The sequence below is a fragment of the Misgurnus anguillicaudatus genome, chromosome 17 (assembly GCF_027580225.2).
Source record: "Misgurnus anguillicaudatus chromosome 17, ASM2758022v2, whole genome shotgun sequence".
NCBI classification, from domain to species: Eukaryota; Metazoa; Chordata; class Actinopteri; order Cypriniformes; family Cobitidae; genus Misgurnus; species Misgurnus anguillicaudatus.
Genome location: NC_073353.2, coordinates 30,121,826 through 30,139,310, shown reverse-complemented (window position 1 = coordinate 30,139,310; position 17,485 = coordinate 30,121,826). Strand labels below are relative to the sequence as shown.

Here is a 17,485-nt window from a genome sequence, read left to right as displayed (position 1 = left end):
GTTTCATCCTACCTTAAAGGAATAGTCTACTCATTTTGAATATTGAAATATGTTGTTGCCTTGACTGGGAGCTGTTGGGTCGTCCCTCTGTCATCTGTGTGTGTGCACCTGGGCGCTGGAGCGCGCTGCGACGCTACGATAGCATTTAGCTTAGCCCCATTCATTCAATGGTACCATTTAGAGATAAAGTTAGAAGTGACCAAACACATCAACGTTTTTCCTATTTAAGACGAGTAGTTATACGAGCAAGTTTGGTGGTACAAAATAAAACGTAGCGCTTTTCTAAGCGGATTTAAAAGAGGAACTATATTTTATGGCGTAATAGCACTTTTGGGAGTACTTCGACTCGCCTGAAAAGTCTGCTCCCCTTCTCACTCTCATAATGGGAGAGGGAGGGTGTTACTGCGCCGAGTCAAAGTACTCCCAAAAGTGCTATTACGCCATAAAATATAGTTACTCTTTTAAATCCGCTTAGAAAAGCGCTATGTTTTATTTTGTACCACCAAACTTGCTCGTATAACTACTCGTCTTAAATAGGAAAAACGTTGATGTGTTTGGTCACTTCTAACTTTATCTCTAAATGGTACCATTGAATGAATGGGGCTAAGCTAAATGCTATCGTAGCGTCACAGCGCGCTTCAGCGCTTACGTGCACACACACAGATGACAGAGGGATGATTCAACAGTTCTTAGTTAAGGTAATAACATATTTTAATATTGAAAATGAGTAGACTATTCCTTTAAGTGGTAGGTTTCTGCAAAAACACCACATTTTGAGCAAAAAGCAGAGATAATTCCATTTTTGTGACGGACTTTTCATAGAGATCCCATTCAGGGCGATCTTTAATAGCGGTATTGCGGAAAGACGGAAAATCTCGTCATTGGCGGGGAAGCGTTTTCTCTTAATTGACGAGATATCTCGTCAATGGCGGTGAAAGAGTTAATACGTCATGGGGGGAGCGAAATTCGCATGACGTATTTATTCACATGCTTGCAGAGAGAGCCTTACCAAAACAAAGTTACAGGGTTGCTATTTTTCATGTTTTCTGGGTTGGTAGAAGCACTGGGGACCCGATTATAGCACTTAAACATGGAAAAAGTCTGATTTTCATGGAATGTCCCCTTTAATAAACAATCGGTATCGTCCTTTCTCGTGCTATTGCCGATATGCCGATGGTTTCAAATTCATCAAAAAACGTCCGATAAATATCAGCGGCCGATACATCGGTGCATCACTAGTTAACGTGGCGCAATTTTCCGCCAAAGTTCAGATTTTTCAACTTGCGCATATACCGCTGCAACGATCAATTTGCGCGCCTTCCGCACATTGCAAGCCCTTCGCACATACTGCGTCGCAGGATGCCTATTCATGTCTTTTCATTGACTTTAACATGTAAATCACTCGCGCTTGCCACCTCTTCCGCGGCTGGTGTGAACGCCACATAAGACTTTTGCACAGTATTGTATACAATCTTTTTTTGTGTGTTCAACAGAAGAAAGAAACTCATTTAGGTTCAGAACAACCTTAAAGGGTAATGTTGTAAAGTATTTTCAATTCTCAAAAGACATGAAAATGAAAATTACATCACCTTAAGCCATTTTGCATAATTATTTGTCTCAATATTTGCAATTTACACTATCATGAAAAAAGTAAAAGTAGCCCCTCATTTATTACAATTTTGATTACAAAATTACAATTACAAAAACTGAATTATGTTTATTTCAGTTTTTGAAGAAAAAAAAACCTTTAAAACATCAATCAATGTTGTCTTGACATAACAAAAAAGAGGGCGTGAAGGATCAACCCACGTGTGACTGTATTATATGAGAGATAAGTGAAATATTGATTTGAGAGCATAGAAAAAAAGTTGTAAACAAACAGAAACTGTAAACAACTCTTATTACTCAAAAAATAAAAATGCTTTTCACAACATAAGAAAAAAATTCGTATGCACATCCAATCAATCATTAAAAAAGTGTTGACTTTGGATAAATTTGGATCTGTTTTAAGAAATAGTTGGCACAGTTAATAAAGAGAGAGTTAATAGTACCTCAGAAGCCTGCAGATGCTGCTTCTGTAGCTGAGGCGCTGACTGGCCGCTGCCACGCTGGGAGGGATGGGAGGTCTGGATGGGAAGTAAAACAGGATGGCCACGAAAATTGCTGCAATCATGCCGAACTCTGAAAGGTCACAAACGCACAACATTCATCATCTACTGATGCATCGTATCTCATGTAAGGATTCCGACTAAAATCTATCTCTGTTAATTAGAAAAAGAGCTTAGCGTGTCCGGCATCTCGGTGCAATTTTTAGATACTAAATTCAAATCAATGAGAGAGAGAAAGAGAAGTATTCAAACCGCCATCATTAGCGGTGATTAGATGGCTCACATTAATCTAAAGTTAAACATGAGTCTAGCAGATTTATTACAACCCTGTAGAGGGAGGAAGCGCACAATGAAACAACTGATCAGCTCATTAACCGAAGTCTACGCAAAGCTCCGGACCCATCCAGTCCTTGAATTTGTGGCGGTGCAACCAAGCAAGATAGTATTGCTGTAGCAAGGGACGAAAAAAAACCTTTTGGCACACAATATATCTGAAAGCCAGACACTCTCACAAAGCCAGCAGAATCTTCAGGTCTAGTTCCTAAATCTCCATTTGTCCTCTATTGGACTCTGTCCACATGATAAAATAAGTGCTGTTCCCTTGGACACGACTCACATTTTGGCTGGTTAATTTCGAAGCTATATCATTTCTATAAATCTGTCCATTTTTGTCACATAGCAAAGGTTTATTACAACGTCCTGGCTAAGGGTCTACACATTATCTTTTATCAGGATATGAATCATTTTGTATCACACCACCATGCTTATCAATATTAAGTTATTTTTGCTAAAAACAACATAATTGCAATACTCCAATACTAGTTGTGTTACATCAGTTTCTAAAATGTATGAGTAGTATGTTGAAACTTTTAATTGGCAATGTCATTTTTCTGCTCTCAAGTGTAAATAACACAATAATCATGCTCACTGAAAGTAAAGCAGTGCGGCAGACAGTAAATGTCTAGCGGTTGACAGATTTTGGAGTGTGTATACCATTAGGCCTCCCATCCCTAGGCTCCGCCCCCTCTAATGGTTTCATTAGGCTGGGCAGATCGTTGCGCCTTGAAAGTTTTTCTTCAAGGAGCTTTTGGAAATCTGGTGCATGTGGCTGAATCTTGATGCTCAATGTTGCACTAAATTTCTCATTGACCTCTAAGCCACCGGCAATTCTATACCATTCCAGCCTGAGAGAAAGTATGGCAGCGTCTTTCAACTTAAACACAGTCAGCATATCAATCTATTATTGGGCCAGAGTCAGACTTCTCCCTCTTCCTAAATGTTTTAATTTTCTGAATCAGTTAAGCAGAACAACGCGAGCCAATCCCTATTGAGAGGTGAATGCAAAAGACGTTAAGACATTTGATTGTGGTATTTGGAGTGGCAGCGTGGATTGCTTTCGAGTGATTGCTTTTCTGTTGTTGGGTAAAAGTAAAAAAATAATTTAGTATTGATTGAGATTGAGAATGAATGGTGTGTGTGGATTCTCGGCAAATAGATGCGTACCTGTGTAAAGAACAAACTGTATCCTGTCTCCAATGTGGTTGTGGGTCACATGGATGGTGCCGCTGAATATATGGGTATCATTGGGTGCAGGGACGGCCAGTGGACCGAACAGAAAGGCGCAGGCTGATCCCAAATAGCCGACCAGTGAAGCAATAGCGGTGGCTGTGGCCCTTTGATCTGGAGCAAACCAAGTGGTAGATAGGAGAGGACCGGCACCCATAACGGTAGGACCAGCTAAACCATTCAGAAGTTGTCCTCCATGTATTAACCTGAAGATTTAAAAAAAAAATTGATTTAAAGGATTTTTAAAAAGTATATATTGAAACACACTTTTATACATGAAAACATCAGACGCAAAAGCAGCTAAACGCCACCTCTGTCAAAAATGAGAAAATAATAATAACCAAATACTCTCAACACGTAATATATGTTCATTAAATACATTTGCTTTAAATGTGCTTAAAAAATTTGTTTGTCGGAGCTGATGGTGTAGTGCAGTAGTTTTCAAACTGGGGGCCGCGAGATGGTGCCAGGGGGGCACCAGTTTTATGACATTTTATGAAATACATTAATTTATCATGAATTCTGTGTAATTAAACCTAAAAAAAATAAGGCTACTAACCAAAAGCACTACTTTTTGTGTAATTTAATGTTTTTTTTTTTTATTAAAATGTTTTAGAACAGTTGCACCGTAGGAAGGAATGCACCGTACACAAGGGGGGCTGCACGCTGAAAAAGTTTGGGAACCACTGGTGTAGTGGACGGTGCTCCGACACGGTGCAGACGCACTTCTGGCGACCCGAGTTCGAATCCCAGCTTGAGCTCCTTTGCCAATCCCATACCCCTCTCTTCGCCCTATACTTTCCTGTCATCTCCTTAATTACTGTCCATCAAATAAAAAAGGCAAAAATGGCCAAAAAACCCCAAAACTATTTGTTGGCAAAATCTGTTAAACACCAAACTCCTCAAAGTGCACGGAAGACGAACGTGAAACGACTATGGATCACATTTAAACTTGCTTCCCTTGTGAGTACTTGGTCTTCACGGGTCCACTTAGATCCGAAAACCCGAGGTCCAACACAAGATCAGATCGGGCTTGGGTCTAAAAGTTTCACGCGTGCCTCGGACACAGGTCGGGTATAATATTAGCGGCATCGGGTCTCGGGTAATTTAAAATTAATGTGTTTTTTGCCAAACGTACCCGAAAACCCGAACTCTCTTGCATGTGTGCGTCAATGTCCTTTTCAAACCTCTCATCTGTTTGTCAAGAGCGCTTGCAACATTGTGTGGGTGGCGGTAGGTTAATTTTCGTTGAGACAGATGTCAGTCAATTTTAAATGTATACATTTTAGCGGTTACCTGGGTGTCGTTTTCAGATAACAAAGTAAAACAAATGGGGCAGCTCGCCAAATCGGTTGCGAGGCCAGCGGGGTTTCTGTATGACTGTTGCATGCAGGGCTGCAGACTGTACACACGTCGGTCCGTGCCGTTTACATTCGGGTTAAAAAAAGCCAATGGCTCGGGTCGGACTCGGGTCTAATTTTCACGGGTTTGACTCGGGTTGGGTCTTTCATAAAAAAAATATATTTATGCAAGTCGGGTTTGGGTATAAAGTGATTCTGGTCCGGGTACATTTATGTGGACCCGTGAAGACCTCTAGTACTTGGACATGAATACAACCCGAATGTGGCAGCCAAATGCATAACAGCTCAGCCTAGTGAATGGTTCAGTTTCTTCATTTTTATCTTTTGAATTCTGACTTTCATCAATTGCAATGTTTCTAGTTTCATCTTTAATGATTTTGCAATCGTTTACTATGTCTTGTCCAAAGAAGTAGATATAAACAAACTGGCAAGCACTTTAAAAAGACTAAAGTGATCTTTGTGAAAATAAGGCCCTTCATTTACTCACTAATAACCTTTTCATTGCAATTAACTCTTTCCCCGCCATTGACGAGTTAACTCGTGAATTAAGAGAAAACGCTTCCCTGCCAATGACAAGTATTTCCAGCTTTCCACAATACCGCTACTATCCACCAAGTGGCGCTCTTCTGCAACTTATAAAACCCGGAAGTATCGTCCTAGGGCAAATTTGAGGATAGCTCTGAATCTGATCTCCATCAAAAGTTCTTCACAAAAATTGAATAATCTTAGGATTTTGCTCAAAAGTGGGTGTTCTTGGAAGAAACCTACCCATATTTAGAAGTGATAAAAAGAGAACTAATGAAGGTAGGATGAAACGTTTATTTTTGTTTGAAAGCAGAGGGTCTGTTCTTTCATTATATTTCATATATTGTATGTTTATATATTTCAAGAAGAACATTTACTGGAAGGCATTAAACTTTTGTAAAAATAATGAAAAATGCTTGCACTGGCTGGCAACTTTTTTTTAAACCGCTGGCAGGGAAAGAGTTAAAGTGAAATTACTGAACCTAAATATAAGGGCTTGATAAAATAATTTAATTTACAAGAAAACATGTCAGACACACTTAGAGGTTATCTGAACTCTACTCATTTTCTGAAGAAAATGTTAGGGGAGCTAAGGAGTTTCAGCATGTTGAGGTATGGTTGCAAGGGCTTCTGGGCAGCCATCTAGTTAAAGAGTCCACCCAAAGTATCTTTGATATTCTGGTTCTGGTATGGTTTGGGTCCCGTCTTTAATTTAAGTCTAAGGAACTTTTACTGTATGTCTCCTTAAAAAGCCATATTGAAGCATCATTCCTTTCAACCAATGTCTAGAAATTAAAAATTAAAAAAGTTTTAGACTACAGCTTACAGATCTGTTCATATCCAAAAGTTAAAATTCAAAACGTACAGTATGTTATAGCAATACTTGCCTTACAAAAGACACAAAATCCCAGGGAAAAACTTACCTAAAAATATATGCAGTTTTTCTACATAAGTCTATCTGAGGTGAGGTTTAGATTGCAGAGGAAACAAAAGAGCTTTATCTGTGAGAGAAAAAAGACTGTCCCAGCGGGAAGGATCGAATAGCCTAACCGTCTGAGTAAACGCTGCAGTGCTTGTCTCTAGAATAGATCCTGAAGACTGGCACAGATAGAGCGAGACAGAAACACGTTTTCATTTTCTACATCACAAACGCACAAAACCAGACCGAAATGATCTTTTTCGCTTGACGGTAATCGCTGTCAAAAAGATCAAGAGGTTTCTTGTGTCAGAGAGAGCAAGCTTCTTTCTAGTTTGCAATTGTCAAGAATTGAACAATCCTATTTTGTGCTCTATACTTGTGTTGGCAAAAATGTCAATTCTGGACTTGTCAAAAAGTGCCTGAAGAGCTGTAAGTAGCAATGCACTCAGTGGAGAGAGAAAATTTGATGGCGTACTAGCTAAAAAGTGCATTTGCTTAGGCGTCAATACACATCAGGAATAACACAGAAGGACTGCCTAATTGCCTGTCAATCAAACATTGGGGTAAAACAAGGGGTTTCAATTTTAAGTAACATTTAAATAGTAACATTTTATAAAAAAAAGTAACTGTCTGATTGAAATATTTTTAATATAAATGATCTTTTTCTGATATTTATATGTAAAACATATGGGGGTTTTCCGGTTTTCCCGGACAGGGTAGAGGTTAATCCAGGACTAGGCTTTATTAATATTAGGTCATTTAAGAAGTTTTTACAAACATACCTTACGAAAAACATTAAAGGTGTGCATCTTAAGACAATGTCTATGAAATATGTTTTAAAAAATTATGTTAAATATGTTAAATTTTTTTAAATTAAAGCAGCTCAAATAAAACAATAAGCCCCAAGAAGCAGTGGGTTACAAGTGCATTTCATAACAGCTAAGGGGCATTGTTAGGCACGACGCGAAGCTGTTATAAAATGAAATGCAACACCACTGCTTCGCGGGGCCCACTGCTTTTATAAAACGTTACTTCATATGCTTAGCAGGATTTTATCAAATAAAACACAAATAAGTTGTAATTATATTAGTACAAATATTACTCTTTCGCCAAACAAAGTAGTTCCTCAGAATCAAGTGTGGCTGCAACAGAGCGCAGTTCCCAAGCAACATATAGACGCAGCAAAGACACACTAAAAGACTGTTGTGTTTATTTTCATAAATCAAAATTCATCTAATTTAGACATTAACATTAATATTGTGCAACTCTGGAAGTGATGACCAAATATGCTTGGAAGCATGCTTAACTCTTTCCAATTCAGCGGGGTTTTTTTTTTAAGTTGCCATCCAGTTTTAGTTTAATGCCTTCCAGAAAAATTGTCCTCTTTAAATAAACATAAAATGTATCAAATGAAAGAACAGACCCCAAAAAAAAGTTTCATCCTACCTTCATTTAAGCTAAAAAGCTAAAAGCTCGGATAATACAATTTTTGTGAAGAACTTCTGTAAGAGATCAGATTCAGAGGCTAGCCATGATCAAAACTTGCATAACTGAACAGAACTTAGACTAAAATGCAAGTACATAGGATACTACACATACTTTATACAGAGTTTTAGTTTGAACTACAAGTCATTGATCCATGAATGTGATGCTGTCCTCCATGCCCAGCCAAATCTTGTGAGACTAGCTCTCTTGGCTATTCCATCGTTCGCTGTTGTTCTGGTATGTTGACATCTGATTTGCGGTGTGCTGTTCATGCATTGCTACAGCATGTTACCCAACCAGACTATAGCTCCTGAGACACTAGATTCATGATTAAGCCTGTCCCATCTGTCCTATGCTGAAATGCACTATGGGATTTTTTTTTCTGAATACATACAAGCAGTCTACATTTACACTGACTGCAGACAGCATTGTAATACAATTCACGTAGCTGATAATTGTATCGCGTGTGACTCCAAAACCCACACCTTGAACCGATCACTTTGACTGAGAGGCGTTTGTCAATTACTCTTGCAAACAATGCAAAATTGACGTTTAATCTCGTGCAAGGCAATGACTACAGTTATTATCGAATAATTCATGGCATAGGACAATGAACTTCATTTCGGATTAATTCTTCTAGCTTATTTAAATTAAGCAATAAGATTCGAGAGGCAGTGCTACACTGTTAATATAGTTGGACAAAGGGTGTTGGCAGGCACAGAGCTCAGCAAAGTGCCTGCAATCCTTTTAGTCGTGACTACTTTACATTCAATTCCTTTAGCACAGACTCCAATGTGTTCTTACAAATAAATAAGATTTATAAAAATAATGAATATAAAGCACAAAAAAAGCTTGTATCACATTGCTTAATTTTAACACAGCACAACCCAGGACAGACTACACCACTTGGTGACTACCAATTATAGATAGAAATTTGTAGATGTGGGATCGATACAATTTTTCTTTAAAAGATCTTAAAATTGGAAGGTAGTGAGAGATTAAAAAGGATAAATGAGCATATAGAAATGTTAGGTTAGAGGAGTATTGGTAATTTAGCTCAAGATGATCTAGCAATGATATGGCACAGACAATTTAAGAAAAGATGTTCTTCTTTAAAGAAACTGCTCAGACAACAGAATACAAATTTTATATTCTTCAGGAATGGCTCCTTATCCAATTTCAACTAAAAAGTAACCAAATACATGAACAAAACAGGTTGGTACTAACAAAAAAACTAAAGCTACGATACAGTGCCAAAATAAAAAATGGAGCAGATGGAATATCAAACATGTTGTCGAAATTTAAATCAAAGCCAATAATGACATGAAATTATGTTCATCTACAGAGGAAAGGAAAACAAGAAACTAATCAAAAGACCACCTGAAACCATGCTTAGCTTGGGTTGCAGGAAACACAGGCTGGATTTATACTGCAGATCTTTTATAAAGCGCTTCGTATCCGTTATCAGCATTTACACTAAACACTTGGCAAAACAATTCAGGGTAGACAATACTTACCCCGGTACAACAAAAGTAAAGAACAGTAAGTGGGTGATTCTCAGGAAACCATTGAATCAAAGTATTATGCTTCTATTAATTAATGATAATCGGCACTAATGAATTTAGCTTTAAAATGTGTAATATAGTAACATTAAAAAGCATCAGAATTAACACAATACTGTGTTCTACTTTGCACAATGTGTGATTTCAACATAAGAATTTATCATTGTAAATTTTATCTCATTTTCTGCTGAAATTCTCATTACCGCAATGTGTCCGGCTGTGTTTGAACATGCGTTATGTTGTAATTGAATAAAATTAACACAAAAATATTAAGAAAAAAAATAAATGGATGTTTTGCTAGACTACTTTAGATGACAGAAAAAATATTTACTGAATATTCATGTATAATAATAATGAAGAAAAATTAGGAAAATGATGTGTCCATGCCTGATGTTCTCATCCTCCGCAACACTTTTTGAGAACAGTTTAAGCACATATAGAGAATTTTAATAAAGTTTGATTTTGAGTGACCAAGCACATGGACCAGTTACTTCAAGATGGCTACCAGGTAAGATCATTTTTTTTTACAGTTAATTTGAAATATTGTCTTGTCAGAATGCTTACACGACATTTTGATTATCATTACCGCAACAGATGCTTATTAAATGTTAATTTAATTAATAGAAGCATAATACTTTGATTTTAAATGCATTTGCAGAATCTCCAAATTATGTTCTTTCAGGTTTGTCATGTCATTTTAAAAATATGTCAGTGTTGATGTTTTCTGACTGTTGCGGTAATGAGATTTTTTAGGACTAATTTTTAAATTATGTTACAAAAAGTGTTAAATGATAAGTAAACGTTTTTAAATTAATGTTCCCATTTACTCCAGACTTTGTTTTTCAATGTCTGGTGGGAAAAAAGTAAATTTAAGCAATTTTTACATTTTCATGCTTGACATTTTTAAAACCAAGTTTTCGTGAGAATCACCCAAGTATAGAGTCGTGATATGTAACGAGGACAGGCAAAATAGTAATACAAATGTTTAAATACAAGGTTATCCAGCCTTATATTTGTAACAAGACATGAATCTTTAGCATTACTTCACTAAGTGAAGCCATCATTCGCTATTGCGCTGCTAAGAAGAGTCACGTGATCGTGGGTGATGTCCACCTGAGTTGACCTTATTTGCCAACATCACTTTTTCAATGACGTGCGACACATCTTGACAGAGGCGCAAAGCACGAGTGATTTCAATGTTACGTCAATTTAAAGACGTGTTGACATACGTCTGGAGGTCACCCCGTGCGAATGCGCAATTGAGTGTTGCCACAGGAAGCGTGCGAGTTGAAAAATCTGAGCTTTGGCGGAAAAACGTGCCACGTTAACCAATCAGGACCTTGCTCTAGTAGTGACGTGATTACAGGAAGCAAGCGGAGTCACAGAAGCCCCTCCCATGACGTGAATGTCTCGATGACTAGAATTTCACGCGCTGCTTTCACGCACGATTAAAGCGAGTACACTCAAAATGTTCAAGCGTCCAACTACGTGCGGTAGACGCGAATTTGACTCCTCAAATGCGTCTGGTGTGAACCCACAGTAAATGCGGCCTATAGTGTCATCAAAGCCAACGTTTCACTAGCTCGACTGCAACTTCTAAAACAATAATGATGATCCAGTAATATGAGACCTGTGTGAGGGAGTTTGAGCATAGTTGACCAAACATTACTGGCCCAGTGCTGGTTTGCCACTATATATGTGTTGATCATAAATGTGTTTGTACATCTTCTCCATGATCATACGTGTGTTTGTACATCTTCTCCATAATGTACTGAACATTGTTTCAGCAAATTCTGCTGAATTAAAATGTTACCATGGTAACATTATCTACCGTAGCTGGTTAACAAGAAACAGGTTTTATTGAAATTACAAGGAGGATTTGCATACATCATATATAAACACATTATAGAGTAAAATGGTTTATGAATTTAAAGCCAACAACATGTTGTTGCATTGCAGCTAGTAATTTCAGGATGATACTGCAAATTACCTTTTGGTAAAGAACCATATTGGCATGGCAGGTGAAAACATGAATTAAAAATAAAAATAAAGAAAAATAATCCTTATTGTGTTGAGCCCTGCACGGCAAAGACAACAATCCTAAATATGACCAACACTTACAACAGCAGACTTTAATCAAAGCCCACTTCTTTTAGAATACATTTATACTGACGCAAACAATTGGTGTTGATTTGAGAACAAATGTAATCAAACAACATTGTTATAAAATTGATTTTTTTCAAGCAACGTTTTGCCATCACTGATCTCAGCACAGCCTCTTCAGACACCAAACCAAAGCTGTTATTTCTTAAAGATTTGCATAAACAAACACAAGTGAATATTCACAAATAGCTCTGATTAAATAAATTCTGAATAGACTTTTTAAAAAACGTTCCCAAACATGGATTGATCTTGACTTATGAGTCTGTTAAGGCTGTACCACAAACTGGATTAAAGGAAAACACCCCCGTTTTAAAAAAAAATGATTCATTGCAACCACTTACCTTAAAAATTTATTAAATTCAATCAATTTATTTAAGCTACATTTAAACAAAAGTTTTATATTTTATTTTACTTTACTAATCTTTTTTGTTTAAATGTAGCCTAAATAAATTAATTGCAACCACCTACCTCAAAAAAATCGATCAAATTCAATGAATCATTTTTTTCAGTGTACTATGTTCTTACCTCAACTTATTAATTACATGCGCATCTTATTTCAATGCATGCCCTTAATCTTTGTACAGCGCATCGTGACTGTGTTAGCATTTAGCCTAGCCCCATCCATTTCTTAGGATCCACACAGGGATGAATTTAGAAGCCACCAAACACCTCCATGTTCTCTCCACTTAAAGACTGTTACATGAGTAGTTACACAAGTGAGTATGGTAGCAGAAAATAAAAGTCCTTTTTAAGCAGATAAAAAATGTAAACTATATTGTTTGGCGGAAAAACACTTAAGCCCAATTTATAGCCTGTGCGTAGCTCTGCGTAGCCTGACGTGCACCTTGCCAATTTTTTTTACAGAGCGTCAGTTCTACGCGGACCGCACGCGCTGTGATTGGTGCACCAGAACCCCTCCCGTCAGGTAAAAAAATTGCGTCATTGGGTATTTCAGTTTGCAACGGTGAAAACAAAGATGAGCCAAGTTGAGGAGTGATTTAACTCAAACTGCAACAAAAGTCACTGTTTATTTACTTCAATCATTGCTGGTCTTCCAAAATCATACACAAGAAGTTGCTGTTTCTTCTTCGTTTGTGGATTAACTTGTCAAGCTTCTTCTTCACTGACGGTCGTGCTGCTACTGTGGTAATACGCGTGGATACTGCCTACCAGCAGTCTGCGCGTGTGTTTGCACGTCGAAGCGGACGACTGCGCAAAAGTATAAATGAAAACCGACGCGGCAACCTACGGACAACTATAACGAGCCCTTTAAGGGAATCGCACACCAGCCGCGCAGCTCAGCGCCGCGCCGTTCTAAAAAAAAAAGAAAAAGAAAAAAAAATCGAACACATCGTTTTCTATGAGTATATGCCCGCGCCGCCCAGCTGTGACTCAGGAAGTTGCTCAAATCCCTGATGCACCACACAGCACCACTCACATAGTTTAACGTTAATTAACATCATATTTGTCCCAAATTATTAACGATTAACATTAGCTGCTAACGTATATTTAGCATTTTGAAGTAGACGCTATCTGACGAAGCTCGCGCTATTTAATGTGCACTTCCTGTTTACGATACCTCCGAGTTGTCCTAGACTGGACTCGACGCTGCGCGACACTGAGCTGCGCGGCCGGTGTGCGATCCCCTTAAGTTTGCAGCACTTCGACCTCGGAGCGCAGTAATATCACCACTCCTGACTACTCCCCCTCTCGCTCAAACTGTCAAAATTACTGCGCCCGAGGTCGAAGTGCTGCAAATTAAGTGCTCTTCCACCATACAATATAGTTCTCATTTTTTATCTGCTTAAAAAAAATTCCACCATACTTTCTCATGTAACAGTCTTTAAATAGAGAAAACATGGAAATGTTTGGTGGCTTCTAAATTCATCCCTGTTTGGATCCTAAGGAATGAATGGTGCTAGGCTAAATGCTAACACATTTACGATGCGCTGTATAAAGATTGTGCATGCATTGAAAAAAGATAGGTATGTATTAAATCGTCTAAGTTGAGGTAAGAACATAGTAAAATATTGAAAAACGGTGGTGTTTTCCTTTAAGCTTATATTGAATGAAAAAGACACCGAATTATTGTTCATAAACATGTGCGGTTACAGCTAATGCCATATTTTTGACTTAGTTAATTTAATACTAGTAAAAATGTATGAATACAAATTCAAACGAGGAATAAACCTTGCATGTTAAAAAAATATTTTTCTTATATACCATGTCAATATCTATTATTGAAAAATGTTGGTGGACTCAATGGGTACATTTACCCTTCTCCCTGATCCGCAATATTAAAAATTCTTACGAAATTACACAAGTAACCCACATGACATGGAATGCATTGAAGTTGCTTCCCTTATAAGAAGTCCCTAAAGGGACAGTTAGCACATAAATGTAAAGTATGCAATGTCAAAATGTAGCATAAAAATGTCTGTCATCATTTATTTCATGTCATTCCAACTATGCATGAATTTCCCTTTACAAAACACAACCAGAAACAAGTTCATTCACCATGAAAGTAAAAGGTGACTAAGAGTGCAAGTCACTAACATTCCTCCTTTTATTTCTGAATGGCCCTTTCCGGTGAGCCACATATATGATTACTATCAGCCCCAAACTGAATCACTTGATATGCTTTTCAATGAATCTCCTTATATACTTTCCTAATGCAAGTGCTGACACCTAGTGGTAGCTGTGTATCCCCCACCTCCATTCTATTTCCAGAGCAAGGGCAGGTGCTGAGGTAAATGGGTTCATGTGACGTCCGTGGCTTCCCACTTCCTAAACCTTTTAGGTCTCTATCACCTAAGCTAAACAAAAGGCTTTCACAGTATCTCTCCATAAACCCAACTTTTATAGTTTACACACACATCTGATGATTCAGACGCTGTTAAACTTTCATGTGAGTCATGAGGTCTGTGAAACAATCCTGAACAGTCATGCTGTATTTTCGCAATTGCTGTACTTCCACAATTTAGTTTCTGTAGGTTCTGTCTGGTATGCAGAAAACCCAAAATATAAAATGTCACAGTATTTTTGCATAAAAAAGAAAACAGTACACTGAATTATGCTTGCTGACTGTGCCACTTTGTAATAATGCCATACGCCGGTCCTATAACAGTTGACTCACTTTGTATCAATCAACAGATTCGACACATTAAGTGCCCCTGTGCTGAAACAGCTATTACATTAGCAGTGCCTGCTTGCAATGTATCTTTGCGTTTTAATGTGCTTTTGCTAGAATATATATTAATAAATAAAACAATAAACATAACCTCTGCTGTTCCTCTCATGCTAAAAAGCTCTAAAAACCTATTTTATATTGACCGAATGCATGACACTGATTATATAACTGGAAGGTCAATGTATCACTATCACATTTCTGCCTGTTCTAGTATCGTGAGAGCTGTGAAAACGAAGCTAATAACCCTTGTTTTATACGTTAATTAACTTCCTGCAAAACCGTAAAACAACACTATAGGAAGAACAATAAAAATAAATGTAGAAAAGTCCTAACATTTTAGTTGCAGAGGAAGTAAAAAGATAATTTTGCTCTAAAATTGCCATTATTGGTGGTGGTTATATATTCATTATGGAGGATTATTGCGGCGAGTACATGCACTTGTATTAAAATTGGCCGTCACCCACACACATTTATGCGAAAATGTTTTAATAAAAATGAGAAATGACAGCCAATTATACAGATAAGAGAGCCAATCTGCACGGATTCCTGAAGACCACAATGAAAAAAGCATGTTATTTAAATCGAATCATCCCACAATTCTCTATACAATAAAAATAAAATCTTTCCTTATTGATGTCTTATAATGTAGCATTACATCATGCAAATTGACTTCAATGGAAAAACAAAACATTAAAAATAGCCCATCTAATGAAATTTACTGGCTCTCAAAGTCTTTCAGATAACCTTGCACAAAGGTCCATCGGAGTGGTTAGCTCTTTGTCAAAACAAGATTTGTTTCATTTCTTGAAACGTAATGGTTGCAATAGGATGGTTCCAACAGTGATTTCTTTCTGTGCCTATGTGTGCTGCGCGAGTTATGAAGCTTAAAGAGATAAGGAAAGAGAGAGAGAGAGAGAGTAAATGGAAATAGAAGAGACCGTAAAGCACAATGGATCACAGGAACATTCAATTTTACAGGTAAAAGAATCATAATCTAAAGCGAGTGGCAAACCATGATCCTGTTACGGTGTTCCAACTATATGTATTTAATCAAATGAAAAGGTCACATTTTTTTAAGTGGAATAAAAACACATTAACTGTAAATGCCAGAAGGCAAAAAGCAGCAATCGAGAAAAAACACGTACATAAAACTATAAAAAAAACAAAATGTGGCACATTTATCAAGAATTACAGTAACTCATTTTTTTAAGTTCATATTGGGGATATTTTCCTGTTTTCATGTGTAGTCATTAGAATGTTGGGCAATGCAAAATATCTGATATTCTCATGCATTACCTCATATGGGAAGTTAGAAATTTTAGAAATTACCTCATATAGAATTTTTTAATAATGCAACTGATCGAGAAGAACTATTGAAAAACCTAGTAAACACCTTGTGAATTAACAAAACATTTTTGTTAAAAAATACAGGATTGTTTTAAAGGTCCACTGTGTAGATTTTTAGCGGCATCTAGCTGTGAGATTGTGTATTGCAACCAACGGTTCAGTCCACAGCACACCGCTCCTTTTTGAAACACATAGTAAAGCTACAGTGGCGTACAGTAACACCTCATCGTCTGAGACAACATAGTGACAAAACGCACAATATAGGACAGTTTGTCTGTTTAGGGCTACTATAGAAATATTTTAATGCAAAATTGCAAATTCCATGGGGGAACCCACATTGTATGTACATAAAAAAGCCTCATTCTAAGGTAATAAAAACAATACAGTTGATTTTGTAAGTTCATTACATACCACTGATAATATAGCAGGGCTCCAGACTGCCACCAAATGGTGGCATTTTGCCACTGAATTTTACATCCAGTCGCACATGTGCCACCAGTAAATTTGACCTTTTTTTGTGATGTGACACTGAATTTGAAACAGCACATTGTACTTTCTGCATCTGTCATTAAAGTAATAGTAATACAGTGTAAATTTGTAAAAATGTAAATATTTGGAAAGCATGTTGATTTTTGGTGTGTGCCCCTAAATTTTCTGGTTGCGCCCCTAAAATTTTCAGTTCAGGGCCACTGTGCTCCTAGTGAGCCATGTATAGTTATGTACACTATATTGCATTTCTGTCAAGAGATCCTTCTAAAACTTACACAATGCACCTTTAAAAGGGGACATATCATGAAAATTACTTTTTTCCATGTTTAAGTGCTATAATTGGGTCCCCAGTGCTTCTATCAACCTATAAAATGTGAAAAAGATCAACCCAGTAACAAAGTTTTGGTAAACCATTCTCTGCAAGCATGTGAAAAAATAGGTAATTGAAATTTGGCCCCCTTGTGATGTCAGAAGGGGATAATACCGCCCCTTAAAGGCGGAGTCCATGATGTTTGAAAGCCAATGTTGATATTTGAAATCACCTAAACAAACACGCCCCTACCTCAATAGAATCTGGACCTTCTGTTGATAGACCCGCCCCACACATACGCAAACCGGCATTTGATTTGATTTGATATAAGTGTGTTTTGGTAGTCGGCCAGTCTCCTTTTCCAACGCGTTTTTCAAACATCGTGGACTCCGCCTTTAATCTACACTACATTTAATGCAGAGATCAGCTCATTCGCATTTAAAGCAACACTAAAGAGTTT

The 17,485-nt window shown here is 37.4% G+C and overlaps 1 protein-coding gene across 1 annotated transcript in view; it reads right to left on the bottom strand.

Annotated features, from left to right (window-relative positions):
* slc49a4 (solute carrier family 49 member 4) overlaps positions 1–17,485 on the bottom strand; it is a 64,913-nt gene that overhangs the window by 40,761 nt on the left and 6,667 nt on the right. Inside the window, exons 3-4 of the mRNA XM_055214879.2 lie at positions 3,612–3,880; positions 2,052–2,181 (exon numbers count right to left, since the gene is read on the bottom strand). Coding sequence (XP_055070854.1) covers positions 2,052–2,181; positions 3,612–3,880 — 399 coding nt within the window. The remainder of the gene's footprint in view (positions 1–2,051; positions 2,182–3,611; positions 3,881–17,485) is intronic.